The sequence below is a fragment of the Neoarius graeffei genome, chromosome 11, assembly GCF_027579695.1.
Source record: "Neoarius graeffei isolate fNeoGra1 chromosome 11, fNeoGra1.pri, whole genome shotgun sequence".
NCBI classification, from domain to species: Eukaryota; Metazoa; Chordata; class Actinopteri; order Siluriformes; family Ariidae; genus Neoarius; species Neoarius graeffei.
The window spans coordinates 59435958-59453356 of NC_083579.1; the positions used below are offsets into that span (position 1 = coordinate 59435958).

General features: G+C 41.2%; 1 protein-coding gene across 1 annotated transcript; it reads right to left on the bottom strand.

The window, feature by feature from the left end:
• Window positions 1-476: 476 nt before the first annotated feature.
• Window positions 477-14778, bottom strand: eapp (e2f-associated phosphoprotein). Its single transcript, XM_060934366.1, has 6 exons — window positions 14623-14778; window positions 7495-7679; window positions 7310-7420; window positions 7094-7208; window positions 3498-3623; window positions 477-3382 (listed from the first exon to the last, which is right to left on the bottom strand). Exons 1-6 carry the CDS (start codon window positions 14691-14693, stop codon window positions 3034-3036), a joined length of 957 nt encoding a protein of 318 aa, XP_060790349.1. The 5' UTR covers window positions 14694-14778; the 3' UTR covers window positions 477-3033.
• Window positions 14779-17399: the final 2621 nt, after the last annotated feature.

Here is a 17399-nt window from a genome sequence, read left to right on the forward strand (position 1 = left end):
ACAAAAGCATTTTACATCACACATCACATCGCATTATCTCTAGCCGCTTTATCCTTCTACAGGGTCGCAGGCAAGCTGGAGCCTATCCCAGCTGACTACGGGCGAAAGGCGGGGTACACCCTGGACAAGTCGCCAGGTCATCACAGGGCTGACACATAGACACAGACAACCATTCACACTCACATTCACACCTACGGTCAATTTAGAGTCACCAGTTAACCTAACCTGCATGTCTTTGGACTGTGGGGGAAACCGGAGCACCCAGAGGAAACCCACGCGGACACGGGGAGAACATGCAAACTCCACACAGAAAGGCCCTCGCCGGCCACGGGGCTCGAACCCGGACCTTCTTGCTGTGAGGCGACAGCGCTAACCACTACACCACCGTGCCGCCCGGAGTTATTTTATATGGAAATCAATTTTACAAAAGCATTTGAATTGTAAGCAAAAAAAAAAATTCCACAGTGGAGGCCAGATGAAGCAAGATACTATCTTTATTCTTATTAAACATGACAAAAGAAACATTGAGTGTTAGGTAAATGCAAAAAAAATAGTCAAATTAGAAAATTTATTTTTTGACCATAATGTCCCAAATGAGAGACCAGTTTCTGAGACGGACCTGTATATATATATTTAAAGCACAACTTTACTCATCACACACTTGTGAAATTCCTCTCTGCATTTAACCCATCTGAAGCAGTGAACACATGCACACACACGTGAGCAATGAGCACACACACATACCCAGAGCAGTGGGCAGCCATACTAACAGCACCTGAGGAGCAGTTGGGAGTTAGGTGCCTCGTTCAAAGCCGTCCCATATTAACCTAACCTAACCTGCATGTCTTTGGACTGTGGGGGAAACCGGAGCACCCGGAGGAAACCCACACAGACACGGGGAGAACATGCAAACTCCGCACAGAAAGGCCCCTGCCGGCCGCTGGGCTCGAACCCAGAACCTTCTTGCTGTGAGGCGACCGTGCCGCCCATATATATATATATATATATATATATATATATATATATATAATTTTTTTTCCTGTTTCTGATTGTATAACTCATGTTTTTGTATGATCAGTAAAAAAAGGGGGGGGGGGGGGGGCTGGTGTCTGATCATAGGTATGGGGAAGTATATCTGGTGAATTTGTATATAAAAATCAAAATTAAAAAAAAAACACTAAAAGACCAAATCGCTTAGACTTATACAAAATACCTTATATTGTAAGTTTTTCAAATCATTGTGTAAACAAGAAATGTGCAAAAATGTATCTGCCTAATAAAATACACGTTTTGACAGACATGATTCCTTTTCTATGTAAAATTAACCTGCAAAACTAAGAATTGAGAATAATTATTTTTTGCAAGATTTTTTTTGTTGTTGTTGATTACAAAAGACCACACAACAAAAAGACTTTTAAAGGAGAAGGGGTGAACATATTCTCACCAGGTATTACAAACAAGTGTATACCTTTGCCACAAAGACCTGAGGCTGTTTTGAGAGCAAACAATTTCAGTCAATGGGGACAGTAAGCATCACCGGCTACAGGTAAATATTCTATATTGGGTATTCTGTTTTCTATATGGGCACAATATGACGACAGTAATTAATACATAAGAATTAGGCATTACTATTAATGAATATTCACAATACTAATCCATAGCACATCTACTGATAGTGCTATGGAGTAAGAGCTGGAGTAGGACACGTCGTCATACTCAAGTCACAGATTAAAATGTCCTTACGAAATACATATTAGGAGATATGCGATTTACAATCCCTGTTAAATCAATAACAATTGGTCAACAGATATAAGGGTTGTTTTACAATCAGGGTACGCAAGCTAAAAATCACATTTAACACTTATCTTCAATATCAAAAGGCTTGACTAAATAAACTTGGTTGTTTATTGTAGCCCTGTGATAGCTCTATTTACCATACAAAAACAAAAATTTTGGTGATAACATTTTTTTTGGTGAATGTATGGCAATATATGTCATATTTAGCAAAATTACTCGTGTCATTTAGAAAAAGTGCTTTTTTGACCACAGGTAGCTCCAAAAGGGATGCACTTACATCATTCTTTATACCATAAAACAAATATTTGGTTCCATATCATTGGAAACATAGTTAAGTTTTAATGTTGAATGCCAGCAAGTTTTCAGACTATTTTGATCAAATTAGTATGTAATTGTGTCAAAAAAATGTCCTCTCCGAGACAGCTAATTTTTCAATATGAACTAACATATCTAAAATGATTATTTTCATCCTAAAATGTGGTCAAGGTATTGGGACATAAAGATTAGAGACAACTAACACAAAGCTTACAGCCTTATATTTAAAAGCACTATGTGGATTCTGAATTGTCAAAAAATTGTCCTCTCCAAGAATCACTTCATTTGTTTCTCCCAGCCCTGCTTAAAGCTACACTTAATCTTGTTATAATACAAACTATTACACATGCCTATCTGTTCTTTAACTTGTCCTTCACTTAAAAACTGGTACAAGAACCAATTTGAATCAATCTGAATTTTGGACCCCTGTGACACAAACTTTGTACCCTGATTGTAAAACAACCCATAACAGAAATAGCTTCACACATTTAAATCAAAGGTGTCCTAAACTGAGCCAGAAATCAAGTTGCTACTCCAGAAATTTGTTTCCAGAACATATTAATTCTATTATCATTATACTACTGCAGAACAGAGCATATAAAACAACAGACTCAAAAAAGATTTATTCAAATAATGCAAGAATAAACATGCTTGAACCATCTGTGAGCTAGTAATAACACTTTACAATTAGGTTTAGGAAAGAGCAAATGTTAGTCCTGCATCAGGCCAGTTAAACACACACAGACACATTTTTAAAACATGGGTAACAAAATGAGAATTTTTACAGATATTTTACATCACTGTGCATGAACATAAAGACATTAAGTCCTTTTTCAGAACATCCTTATTCTTAACCGTGTTTCATTAACAAGCGAGAGCTGCTTGAATTCTTCGCTCAGTGTTGAAGTCCTTTGTATCTGGTCAGCAATGGCTTGCAAGAATGTTGAAGAAGTGATAGACTTCATCCTTATCATATACAGCCACTTCAGTCGAACACTCTGTACACTTGACTGGGTGATAGACATCTTCCTCATCCATCCCACCCAATCTGGAGTCGGTCAGACCTGCTCCTGCCTCGGGCTTTGCTCCTGCCTCGGGCTTTGCTCCTGCCTCGGGCTTTGCTCCTGCTGATGTGGCCGTGTGGTGCTGATGACTCTTCTTCCTGCGCTGCTTCTTCTGTTTTGCTGCTTTATACCTCAGAACTTCATCCTTATTCACTGTACAGTTCATCACAAACATGGCTCTGTACTGCGTCCTGTATTTCTCATGTCTGTGTACGAAAAGAAGATCTTTATAATTAAGACAAATTTACAAATGGCTATATTATAGAAATGCAGTATGATAGAGGCTGTGACAAACCACAGTGAGAGTGATTGTGACCTCACCTCTGACAGTCCAGACATAGTGTGGTCATACACGCAGGACAATTGAGGATGGCATCACTGCTTGGAAGAGGCAGAGACTGGTTTCTTCTCTGTGCAGATGACGCTGGTCGTCTCCGGCTCCTGTACCTATCCAAATATACATGCATGGATTAAAGTTTTCCGTCGCTACGACGGATTTCCGTCAACTGGGAGCGCTAAAGGTCAATAATGAGATTGATGCAGATCCGAGGAAGAAAAAAGGGGGGGGGGGGGGGGGGGGGGGGGGAGGAGGAGGCCCATAGGTCTGACACCGATGTGATTTAGAACGTCACCAAGCTGCTGTGATTGCCTGTTGTTGAACCCTTTCTTGTGCTATGTTTGAGTATATGTAAAGAAACAAGTTGTTGCGCTAGATAGGCATAAATAAATAAATACAGCCTACGCTACTGTCTAGTCCCGGGGAGGCTCGGCGTAGGCCACTGATGAAACTATTTGGCTATCCTACTACTAGGCAACTAGGTTACTTGTCTACTACTAATACTAGGCCTTTTGTAGTAGTAGTAATAATGATATTTGCCTACTGAAAGGTGATCAGGTGAAAAAGTTGAAGCCGCAGCAAGACCTTTGCTATTAAGCCTTTTGTAGGCTTCGGCAGACAACGTCCTGGAAAGGCTGTGTTTTTCTTTGGTTTGATTAGCCTACGATTTAATCTTTAAACATTATGGTTTCAGCAGTTCGCTTAAACATTGGAGGCTGCAAGATTTCCCGACACTTGTTTAAGATGCCAAACTTCATAGTAAGGAGAAAATAATTCCACAGTATTTAGTGCCTCGTCAGTCTCAAAAATTAATAGTGAAGGACCAACGCGAATTAAGTCCCCAAAAAAAAAAAATCTCGTAGGCCTATGTTTTACATTTTCAAAAAAGTCCGGAATTGGAAGTCGGTCAGTGGAGTGTAATGAAGTGTCTCATTCACTAAGCACAAAAGGTCAGAAAACAATGGAAGCCAATACTCTGAAGCTCAAAATTCAGGAAAGTGACTCCGGTGTCGCAAGTGCACAAGAACAGTTATTTGAAAGTTAACCTAATGAATTTGTGCGTGCGATTTCATGAAGAACCGGGACAATTGGCATTCGGTGAAAGATTCACACCCATGACTCATTATATTCGCGCGCGCCCTCTCGCCCACTGTTGCTTCGTTTTCCCGATTTACACGCGTGTCTGAAGATGGAGTTTTCAGAAATCTCCACTCTGCCCAGAGTTTGCAAAAGTAGCTGTTTTCAGTGACTGAAACCTCCGTATAGGTATGAATGAGAGGTGCAACCGAATAAATAAATATGCATCTTTTTTTAATCTGGCTACATGTAGGCCATCACTGCGCAAAGTCTCTAATGTTGAAATGGTAGTAATATTTGTTAAAATAATAGTAGGCTAATTTCCACATTAATTGGTAAAATGGCACAAGGGATGTGATGGGGGGATGGCCGTTTTATAAGGGGGATGATTTGAGATTTTTATTTCAGAAGGGGGATGCCTCCCCTCACATCCCCCCCCTCAACTCGAGTACTGCGTATAAGGCCATATTTCACCTGACATAGGCCCTTCGATTTCCATCACTAGAGCGCGTCAAATTACTTTTGGTTTTGCCAGCATGGACGCGCTTCTTTTAAATGAAGGCACACGTGTCAGACATCGACAAAACGGTAAAGAATAAGTGGAGATGGGCTTGGCTAAATGAAATGGGCGATAATGGCAAGCCATTTACACTATGTTCACACTGCAGGCTGAAGTGACTCAAATCCGATTTTTTCACCCATATGTGACCTGTATCCGATCTTTTATTGAGTGATGCCCTGAAGTTAATGATGTGTAGAACACTAAATCCCAAAGTGTTTTGTTACTCTTATACCACAGCGATTTGCCAATTATATACATTTTTACTTTATTAACGAAGGCACATTTTGCGCTTTTTAATCATTTATAGACTCATCAGTAATTTACTGTTCTGAAATATCCACAAGACAAGTCTAGCGTAACAGTTAGAAACAGTCATTCCCTCACCAGACTCATTTTTCCTCTCTCAAGCTTATGTTGTTACAAAGAAACCTGAAAACACAAAGTCCTCTATCCTTAGGATTTTCCTGTACAGGAAAACTTACTGTTATAAAACACTGACGCTTGCGACTGCTTTCAGAAATGTTAAATAAATATCTCCTGACAGAAAGACTCACTGAAACAATCATTACTATAAACCCAAATCAGAAACAGTTGGGCCAATAATAAAAATGCAAATTAAAAAAAGAAAGCAGTGATTTCTAAATTTATTTTGACTTGTATTTCATTGTGGGCGGCATGGTGGTGTAGTGGTTAGCGCTGTCGCCTCACAGCAAGAAGGTCCGGGTTCGAGCCCCGGGGCCGGCGAGGGCCTTTCTGTGTGGAGTTTGCATGTTCTCCCCGTGTCCGCGTGGGTTTCCTCCTGGTGCTCCGGTTTCCCCCACAGTCCAAACACATGCAGGTTAGGTTAACTGGTGACTCTAAATTGACCGTAGGTGTGAATGTGAGTGTGAATGGTTGTCTGTGTCTATGTGTCAGCCCTGTGATGACCTGGCGACTTGTCCAGGGTGTACCCCGCCTTTCGCCCGTAGTCAGCTGGGATAGGCTCCAGCTTGCCTGCGACCCTGTAGAACAGGATAAAGCCGCTAGAGATAATGAGATGAGATGAAGTATGAACCCAAGATAGATCATGTTTTGTCTGGTCAACTTCTTTTCATTTGTTAATATACATCCATTCCTGCATTTCAGGCCTCTAACATGTCCATAAAAAAAATAAATAAATAAATAAAAAAGATTAAAAAAAAAAAGTTGGAATGGGTGAAAGTTAGGGCTAGCAATGAGGCTAAACAATTAAACAATGATGCGATAAGAAACCCGGACATGAATGTCATGGCAATATTAGGCTCTCAATGATTTCTTTGAACTGTTCTTTTTCTGTGGCAGAATAATTGTACATCTCTAATAGAAAAAAAAAAAGAATTTGGTGCATGTTTTAATTTATTTTGGGTTTTCTGAAATCAACACAGGGTCAAAATTATACAATCAGCACACCTAATACTTGGTTAAATGTAGCCATCAACAAACATCTGGCAGAATTCAGGTTGGATGGCTGAGGATGGCCGCATATGGACAGCCTAAAGATGCACTTAGAAACGGCGGCGTCGTGGCTCAGGTGGATAAGGCGCCATACCATAAATCCGGGGACCTGGGTTCAATTCCGACCCGAGGTCATTTCCCGATCCCTCCCCATCTTTCTCTCACTCATTTCCTGTCTCTACACTGTCCTATCCAATAAAGGTGGAAAAAGCCCCCCCAAAAAATCTAAAAAAAAAACAAAAAAAAACAGCGGCTTTGAAATACAGTTTTCCCACAATGGCTTAGGACTACAATTGCCATGATAACTTTAGGACTGAAACTGACACAAACAGTCTTCCACTAAGTTTTCAGTGAACAGTTGATAACTTCATATAAAAATCACACACACACACACCATGAAACAACTGTTGCACTTTTTAAACTTCTTATTTGATTAGGTCAGTGCTCTAGCTGCTCTTCAGTACTCACTCTCTTCTCTTGGCGTCTACCCATGCCTGATCCCGATCATCTTCATCTGGGTCATATAATAACTCGTCATTTGTAAGTACATTGCGCTGCTTTCTTCGCTGGATCTGGGAGACACCTGAACAAGAACAGAATCAACACAAACCAAATATTAATACTGATGCACGTATATAATCAGCAACATATAACATTGCTGCAGTCCCTTCATGGCCATCTTACCAGCTTGGCTTTCTTCATCAGAATCGGAGTCAAAGTATATGCTGTCATATTGCTGAGATTGCTGCATCCTGCCTGTGCTTTGTGTATTGCCGCCAACCTGAGATGTCTCACCTTAAAAATAACACAGTGATGCAAATACACCAAGATCAACACTGCAAACACCTGACACTTGCTGTAGCACTAACCTTGAGGGGACGGATTTGTCCAGTTGCACTCCATAGATTTAATGGTGCTGCTTAGTTCTGCCTCCATCTCTTTCTCAAACTCATCCCCACTGGATGACTCACTTTCGCCTGTCAGGTACTCTCGGATGAGCTTCTTCTTCTGATCTGGGGTTCCATTAAGAAGAATATCGAGCTCATCCTCAGAACTATGGAGGCAAAACAGGCCAGCACAATGTGTTCATTTGGAGAAAGGACAATGCTCTTCAAACAAGAAGACAGGGTCATCACTATCCCCTGCCACAAGCATCTTATGAAGACTTCTTAACACTTATGCCCTTATAAGCCCATTGCTTTAAAGGGGAACTGAAGGCAAATTTTTTTAAAGATTTTTTTTGGGGCTTTTTGCACCTTTATTGGACAGGACAGTGTAGAGACAGGAAATGAGCGGGAGAGAGAGACGGGGAGGGATCGGGAAATGACCTCGGGCCGGAATCGAACCCGGGTCCCCGGATTTACAGTATGGTATGGCACCTTATCCACCTGAGCCACGACGCCCCCTGAAGGCAAATTTTTTAATCATCAAAATTCTATTTGTCTCATTTTATTAAATATAGGAACACATTTCTGATAGCTATTTTGTCACTGCTATAGCAAGTTATGAGTGTTTGAAATATGCCATGTAATATATCAGTCCATATGTCAAAGCAATGGTCGTAAACGAGATTCACTGAGACCTGTGCGAGACATCGTAGGACGGAAGTAAAACATACAGCGGAAATCAAAGTGACCAACATCTGCCAACGTTGTCAAAAGATGCGCGCGCCCTCCTTTGAATGCTGACGTAATCAAGCCGGAAGTTTTCCCTGTATCCGAAATCGCTCCCTACTCACCATATAGGGCACTATTATAGTGGGGACAACATTTTGTAGTGCTGTCCGAAAGCTTAGTGAGGATTATGTGGGAAATGCGCCCAGTATAATATGTATTTATCACAAAAATACATGCATGTATTTATTATTTTAAAAACCCACCAGCCGCCTGATCTGGCAAGTTTTAATTGTGCGACAGTAATGACGTAAATACCAGCGCAACGGACTAATCCTTACCCTGTCGTCTTTCCAACTCTTCTCTACTCCACGTTGGTTCGAAGTCGTATGGAATAACCTCCATGTCACGTATGCGAGGGAGGCGGATGTATGTGCAGAAGTATACAGTTTAATAAAGTGCACAATATGTATACAGTGAGACAATATATACACAGGCAAACAATCCAAAACGGCAGGCGAGATCAAAAACGAGAATACAGGCAAAAGGGTCGGTCGAGGCGCAAAAAGGACATCAAAGGCTAAGCGAGGACAAGAACAAGAAACAGGCACAAGGATCATGAAACAGGAAATCAAGACAACGGGTAGAAAGGTTCAGTAATGCGTACATGCGTATCGTAATACTTCGCGATGCAAATGCATCAGCACAGTCTTTAAATAGGCAAACACATAGTTCCTTAATTGAGCTCAGGTGTGCCTTGTTCACGGCGCGCATGCTGGAGTCCACTCGGTGGGCACGCAGCCTGAGGCATGCCTTCAGGTGCATGCAGGACTGACACTCTAATCACTGATGAAGCTGGCAAATCTTGAAATGAATCTAAATTGGAATGATATCAGCAATTCCAGCGTTATGGACGTGACACTTGAACTCAAAATGGCAACAAATGACCCAGTGCATGTTTTACTGTCTCCCAGTATTTAAACAGGTGTTGCATATTTTAAGGCTGTACCATACTGGAGAAGTGATAGAACAAGAACAATTCCCATAGTACATCTAGGGCATGCCAGAAAGTGCCAATAAAAGATGCGTTATGGATGTGACAGAAAAAGTATCACTTTTCTTGGGTGACTGTACATTTTTATCAAACTCTGTGAAATTGTAAACCTAATGTCGAAATGGAGATATCCATTTGATAAAGGGGTCCAAGGTGAATATTAAAAAATCTTTGTTTAAAATATTTTGTATTTCATGCAGAGTTTCGGAAGGAAAAGTCAGCGTTATGGATGTGACGAAATTCCGTTATGGATGTGACGCGTCTGAAATAGACATGGCATATGTTTAGAAAATCAGCAATTTAACCACCATAACCCTTTGAAAAACTCTCTAAATATCAGCTAAAACTATCAAAGTTCTTAAATAATATTTAGGATGGCTATTGTTTTGCTGTTTTGTGGATTTTAGCATACATTTCTGTGGCTTGTGGCAATAATATAGAATTGTACATGATCAAAGTTGATTTTAGCTTGGGTTTTACATTATAAGAAAGAAAGACTGACAGTGACATATTAGGTTGGTTACAAATTGGTTCAACTTATTCACATCTGTAAAATACAGGCCTAGGTGATATCTCTGGGAGTGGTTTTGATGTATTACATGTTGCTTTAATTTTGCATGGTGAGGTTGACATTTACATGGAATTGCCCATATGGCGATCTGGCCGCTGTGTAAACAGTTTTCAAAATGGCAGCGCTGACACTTCACGTTTGAAGTCTCGCACAAGTCTCGTGAAGATCACACGGATTAGCGACGCCTGCCATGGACCAAACGAACTACATTCGACATGGCTAAAAACCGAAAAGGCCGATAAGTGTAATATAATATGCCAATACGAGTCACGATATAAGGTTAATAAAACCGAAAACGTAATTGAATAACACATTAATTAAGAAATAAAGCAAGTTTAAAAATCAAGTTCAAAGTTCAAATTCAAAGTGTTTGTCATATGCACAGTAAGGCCATGTCCTCTTGCACAATTACATGTTTAGCTTGCTGTACACCATGACTACCAATTGCAAATAAATAAATAGGTGGAAGAAATAAAAAGTAAAGGCAATATAATACAAAATAAAAGCAAAAAAAAAAAAAACCACCCAGTATAGCACAAAATAAAGGTAAACATAGTGCAAAATAGGTAGTGTAATACAAAAATAAGGCAATGATCGGACGTAGCAGCAAAAAGGGCAGTAATGTGCAAATATGTGCAAACAATGTAACCAGATGTAAACAGTCAAGGAAACAGCAGCAAAAAGGGCAGTAATGTGCAAACAAATGCAAACAGTCAAGGACAGTTTACAGGGAGGTAGTCCATGGTTATAGACTCCTGTCAGCTGTTCAGGAGTCTGATGGCGGTGGGAAAGAAAAAGAGTTCTTTAGTCTGACAGTCTTACATTTCACACTTCTGTACCTCCGGCCTGAGGGTAGAAGTGTGAACAGTCCGTGCTGGGGGTGGGTGGGGTCTTTGAGGATGGAGGCAGCTCTCCTGTGGACTCTGCGGTGGTAGATGCTCTGCAGAGAGGGCACTGGAGTTTTGGTGATGCTCTCAGCAGTCTTCACCACTCTCTGCAGGCGTTTGCGGTCCATAGCTGTAGCGCTGCCGTACCACACAGTGATGCAGGTGGTCAGGATGCTCTCAATCACACAGCTGTAGAAGTTGCTGAGGATCTTGGCCGACATACCAAACTTCCTCAGCCTCCTCAGAAAGTACAGTCACTGTTGAGCCTTGCTGTGACTTCAGTTCCCCTTTAATATTGACTTATGATATTGTAAGTGCTATGACACCTTCACAAAACGCTACCCAGCTTTTTTCAGTAGTATGGGCATGCAAAGTTTCACTGATGTAGTTTCTGAGAAAACTTGTCCAGATTGAATCCACTTGTACAAAGTCCAATAACATAAATCAAGGGCCGTAACTCTGAAAATAACAATTAATCGTAAAAGATTTTCGAACTCAACTTAGATCATGAATAGTAATATGAGCACGCAGAGTTTCAGTGATGTAGCTTATGTAGTTTCAGAGAAAACTTGTCCAGATTAAAGAAGAAAGCACAACTTTATTCATCACACACTTGTGAAATTCCCTCTCTGCATTTAACCCATCTGAAGCAGTGAACACGCACGCAAGCAATGAGCACACACACATAACCACAGCAGTGGGCAGCCATGCTAACAGCGCCCAGGGAGCAGTTGGGAGTTAGGTGCCTCGCTCAAGGGCACCTCAGCCCAAGGCTGTCCCATATTAACCTAACTGCATGTCTTTGGACTGTGAGGGAAACCGGAGCACCCGGAGGAAACCCACGCAGACACGAGGAGAACATGCAAACTCCACACAGAAAGGCCCTCGCCGGCCGCTGGGTTCGAACCCAGAACCTTCTTGCTGTGAGGTGACCGTGCTATTGAAATGGACAGACGGATGGAAGGACAGACTCCATTCCTATAGACCCCTTGCACTGACGTCACCCAAAACCGGAAGTAAACAAACCCTGCGCCATATTGGAAGACCAACAAACTCGTGATTAGGGGGAAATAATGGCAGCGCGCGGTATGTGAACCGACAAGGCACTTAGTTCATCAAAAATCTACAATGGTAAACTTTTGTGCTGTGTTAGGGTGTTCTAACAAAGCTGATGGGAAAGGTGAAAAGAAGTCTTTCTACAGAATACCAGCTGTGATTGAGACACAAGGGGAGCAAACCAAGGAGCTTTCTGCCAGGAGACAGAGAGAGTATTTAGCTGCTTTATGCAGAGCGGATCTGAATACTTCAAAGTCTACAACAGTACAGAATATGTTCAGACCATTTTGTTACTGGTAAGTCACTAGGCTAGAGTGTTGTAGAACACTTTTTTAAATGTTTACTGAATAAAAACATCCTTAATTTAATCACATTTATGTTATATATTTCATTTCTTTCTTTTGTTTTAATTTTCCTCCCTCCATCCCTCTTTGGATTTTAAATATAGTTTTTCCCCCCCATGTCCAAATAATTCAAAGATATATAAATAAAAACAGATAAGTAGTAAATTAAAAATAAATTATGAAATTAAAAAAAATCCATAACAGCATGAATACAGATTGCAATAGTGGTCAAGTGCTATAATTTTTTTAACATGATAGTGGAGAATTTCATTTAATCTGCACTGATTATTATATGAATGTTTACAATGTCTGGGTAGCAAACAGATGGCAGAATTGGTGTCAGGTCCTCATTCTCCCTTGCCCCGAGTCTTAACATATGGGTCAAACCCATCAATCACAGCCAGTTTCTCCACATACCGTGCCCTTTCTGCAGCTGGTAATGTACTCACATAACCAGAATTATCATCCATCGTGTCACTTCACTCTCGCTCGTAGTTTGTTTTATATTGTGAGTAGGCATGCATGTACGTACTTGGTCTTCCAATATGGCGCCCAAACAAAATCTCACGGTACGGTGACGTCACGCGGTAGCCCTCTATAGTGAGTGATTCTGGACACGGGAAAAATATGGACCCTTCCTAATAGACACCTACTGGTTAACAAATGGCCCTTTTCCACTAGCCTTTTTCAGCTCACTTCAGCTCGCTTCAGCCCGACACGGCTCGCGTTTCGACTACCAAAAACCAGCACGACTCAGCTCGCTTCAGCCCTGCTTAGCCCCTAAAACTCGCACCGTTTTGGAGTGGGGCTGAAGCGAGCCAAGCCGTGCCGAGTGAGGTTGGGGGCGTGAGCAGACACTCCCCTGTGCACTGATTGGTGAGGAGGCGTGTCCTCACATGCCCACACACGCCCCGCGAGCGCGCTGGGATCTGTAAACACCGTAAACCCGGAAGGAGAATAATTACGAGAATTTCTGAAGCCTTATGCGCCTCGCCTCATCTATACGCTCTTGCCAGTATCTGTTGGCGTTGTCGGTGACAACAAGCCACAGCACCAAGACCAGCAACACTAACGACTTCATGTCCTCCATGTTTATTGTTTACTATCCGGGTCGTGAGACTACCGCTTAAAAGCTCACTGATGTCACTGTTTGCGCTGCTTAACGACATCACGCAACGTCCACCCACTTTCACTAACTCCACCCAATGTGTCCACCCACTTCCAGCCAGCACGGTTCAGCGCGGTTGTAGTCGAAATGCAACTCCAACAGTCCTGCTCAGCTCGACTCAGCACGGCACGGCTCAGCCCGACTCAGCCGCGTTTGTAGTGGAAAAGCGGCAAAAGTTAAAGAAATTTCTTTTAAAATCATTCATCGTTGCTATCCTGTCAAAACATTCTTAGTGAGGTTCATTAAAGACATTGATGTATCCTGTACTTTCTGTAACGTGCACCCAGAGACTGTCTTCCACTTATTCTGGACTTGTGAACACACTCGGAATCTATGGCAAGGCATTTGTCGTTTTATTTTGGACCATATTCATGAGACCTTTGTACTATGTTTGCACAATGTATTGTTTGGATTTATAGATTATCAGAGAGAATTGGACAGTGAATTTTTTCTTGCTAATCTCATTATATTGCTGGCCAAATTTTATATCCATAAATGTAAGGTGTTGAAAATCAGACCCTCTTTTTGTACATTCAAAAAGAAATTGAATTCTACATAAAAACAATATCAACCTCTCCCAATAAGAAAGCCATTAAAACATTAAGTATGTGCTCCAAATTTCATGTATTTTTGTAATTTATACATGTGTGTATACATATATATATATATATATATATATTTTTTTTATTTATTTATTTTTTTTTTACACGTTTGCACCATTTATAGTTTGTGTTTTGTTTACAGTAACCCCTGGCGCTGTATATCCGCATTTCATGTTTGTTTGTTCTGTTCATATGTTTGATAATATTGTCTGATGTACTGTATATTGTAAATGAAAGGATTTATATAATAATAATAAAAAAATGTTAAAAAAAAAAGATTCTGGACACAGGGTTCTTCAAGAGGCAACATTTCAGGCAGAGATGAACAGGTCTATTATTTCAGACAAAATCATGACCATGAACTGGGAGTAACATTTACAAATGTGAGTTAGCTGTCCAGCTTATAGCCAGGATTTTCATTATTATAGGACTGGGATAAGCAGACTTTTTTTTCCTAATCGTAAACCGCGATAAAATGTTAATTATCACGGTATGAAAATGTTTTATCTATTTTTAAATGTATTACACTTAACTGTAGCAAAGCTGCAGTGATGAACTCGAAAGGTAGAGATGAGATTCGCCATCTCCACTTTTAAACAAATTATTTAGTTAGAATACAATACGGTTTACTGTCTGTTCACACATTCAGCTCGGTTGATAATTGCATTAAACCTCCCACATTTTTTCCCCAAATGCAGTTACCTGCTACATGCTCTGTCTTCATCACTTGGTTCCTCAATCTCATAAGAATCATACTCTTCTCTTCGGTTCATTACTTGCTTTAATCCAGAGAAAAATACAGAAATATTACAAACGTTGCTGTACTCTACACCACGGAAGTACGCAGGATGTCGTGACCAGACCGCTAAGTGTTTCCGGGTCAAGTCCCTCCTCCTCCTCTTGCACGTGATGTTTCAAAATAAAAGTCGATCAATGATTCAGCAGAAGATAAACTGATTTACTCGAAAACTCGCGTGTGAATATTTGCATCTCGATTTTGTATAGAACAAAACACCTGCTGATGATGGCTCACTGACCTATACAATCCCCCCCCCCCACACACACACACAAAAAAAAACACTAACACCTCTGCTGCAACTCAGGGATGGTGGGATAATGAATTATCTCATCTCATCCATTCTCATCTCATTATCTGTAGCCGCTTTATCCTGTTCTACAGGGTCGCAGGCAAGCTGGAGCCTATCCCAGCTGACTACGGGCGAAAGGCGGGGTACACCCTGGACAAGTCGCCAGGTCATCACAGGGCTGACACATAGACACAGACAACCATTCACACTCACATTCACACCTACGGTCAATTTAGAGTCACCAGTTAACCTAACCTGCATGTCTTTGGACTGTGGGGGAAACCGGAGCACCCAGAGGAAACCCACGCGGACACGGGGAGAACATGCAACTTCTGCACAGAAAGGCCCTCGCCGGCCACGGGGCTCGAACCCGGACCTTCTTGCTGTGAGGCGACAGTGCTAACCACTACACCACCGTGCCACCCATAATGAATTATCAGCAGGGAAATTATCCAACTGTGTACTCTGGAAGATCACCAGGATCCCTTTGCATAGATAGCCCCTATTACAGCTGTACAGAATTCGAAGGAATTCTTGTCAATCCCACCTGCTCCCAAATAATCTTTTTTTAAACCAGTGCTACCCACCCCAAAATTATTCTGACCAATCCCTGCTGGTCTCAAAATTCTGATCAATACCCTATTCCCTAATTAATACTGAAGAATCCCACTCACTCCTAACATTCAGAATCCACCCTCATTCCTGAAAGGAATTCTGACTAATTCCTCCATTCCCTACTGAATACTGCACAGTGGTGTAGTGGTTAGCACTGTCGCCTCACAGCAAGAAGGTTCTGGGTTTGAATCCAGCGGCTGTCAGGGACCTTTCTGTGTGGAGTTTGCATGTTCTCCCCGTGTCTGCATGGGTTTCCCCCACAGTCCAAAGACATGCGGTTAGGTTAACGTGGGGTGGCCTTGGGCTGAAGTGCCCTTGAGCAAGGTACCTAACCCCTGACTGCTCCCCGGGCACTTTAGTGTGGCTGCCCACTGCTCTGGGTGCACGCGCGTGTGTTCACTGCTTCAGATGGGTTAAATGCAGATGATGAATTTCACTGTGCTTGAAGTGTGCATGTGACAAATAAAGGTTTCTTCTTCTACCTACTCTTGCAGAAGCTTTGATCAAGCAGTTTTTTTTCTATCAAGCCTAGTTGGTTCTAGTAATAATAATACAAATTAGTACTGTAAGCTACTGCAAACACTGACCAGGATAAAGGATTTCCCACAGATCAATAAATGAACACTAAATGTGTAGCACTGTGTAGGTCAGAGCACTGCCTACTGCTGCCCCATGGGGTCCCAGTTTTGTTACACACTTCTAGTACCCATGATAACAAGAGTGCTCTGAGAGCACAATATCCACACTGGCAACTATGCCATAACTCTGGTAAAATACGACTGAATTGAACAAAATTGCAATATGCACATTATCGACACAAAGAATCCTGTCAAGTTGCGTGAAATTCCTCCACAAATTGTGAGAGGAGTTAATTTCAGAAAGTGAGTACCCTTCCTGGGACGAACAGACAGATATTGTCACGACATAATCCCCCTTCTGGACTTTCAGCCAGTGGGGGATAAAATTGTGAAGGAAGTTGATTTCAGAAAGCAAGCACACCTTGATGAAATTGCCAAAGTTTGTTAATAATCAAGGGCATAACTGGTAAAATTTACCCAAATTAAACAAAATTTCAATATGCATATAACTGTCCTAGAACAAAGCCTTTTGCCAAGTTTGGTGAAAAATTCCTCCACAAATTGTGAGAGGAGTTGATTTCAGAAGAATGTACACCCTCATGAAATTGTCAATTATTTAATCAAGAGTCAAAACTCTGGTAAAATTTTCACAAATGAAATTAAATTGAAATATATGTATTACTGTCATATAACAAGGCCTTTTGCCAAGCTTTGAGAAATTCATCCAAAAATTGTGAGAGTTGATGTCAGAAGGTAAGCACACCTTCATGAAATTGTGAAAGTACAAGGTTGTTAATCAAGGGCCACAACTCTGGTAAAATGCAACCGAATTGAACAAAATAGATTATATACACATCTCCCCGCTGTATAATGAATCCTGTCAAGTTTCATGAAATTCCTCCACAAAATTGTGAGAGGAGTTGATTTCAGAAGTAAAACACTCATGAAATTGTCAAAAGTATAATTTTGTTAATCAAGGGCTGTAACTCTGGTAAAATGTGACCCAATTTAACAAAATTACAATATGCGTACTACCGATAATGCCTCAAGTTTCGTGAAATTCCTCCACAAATTGAGAGAGAAGTTGATTTCAGAAGGTGAGCACCCTTCCCAGGACAGATGGGCGTCGCCATAACAATCCCCCTTCGGGCCTTTTGGCCAGTGGGGATAAAAATGAACAGCATCATGCATAGCAAGT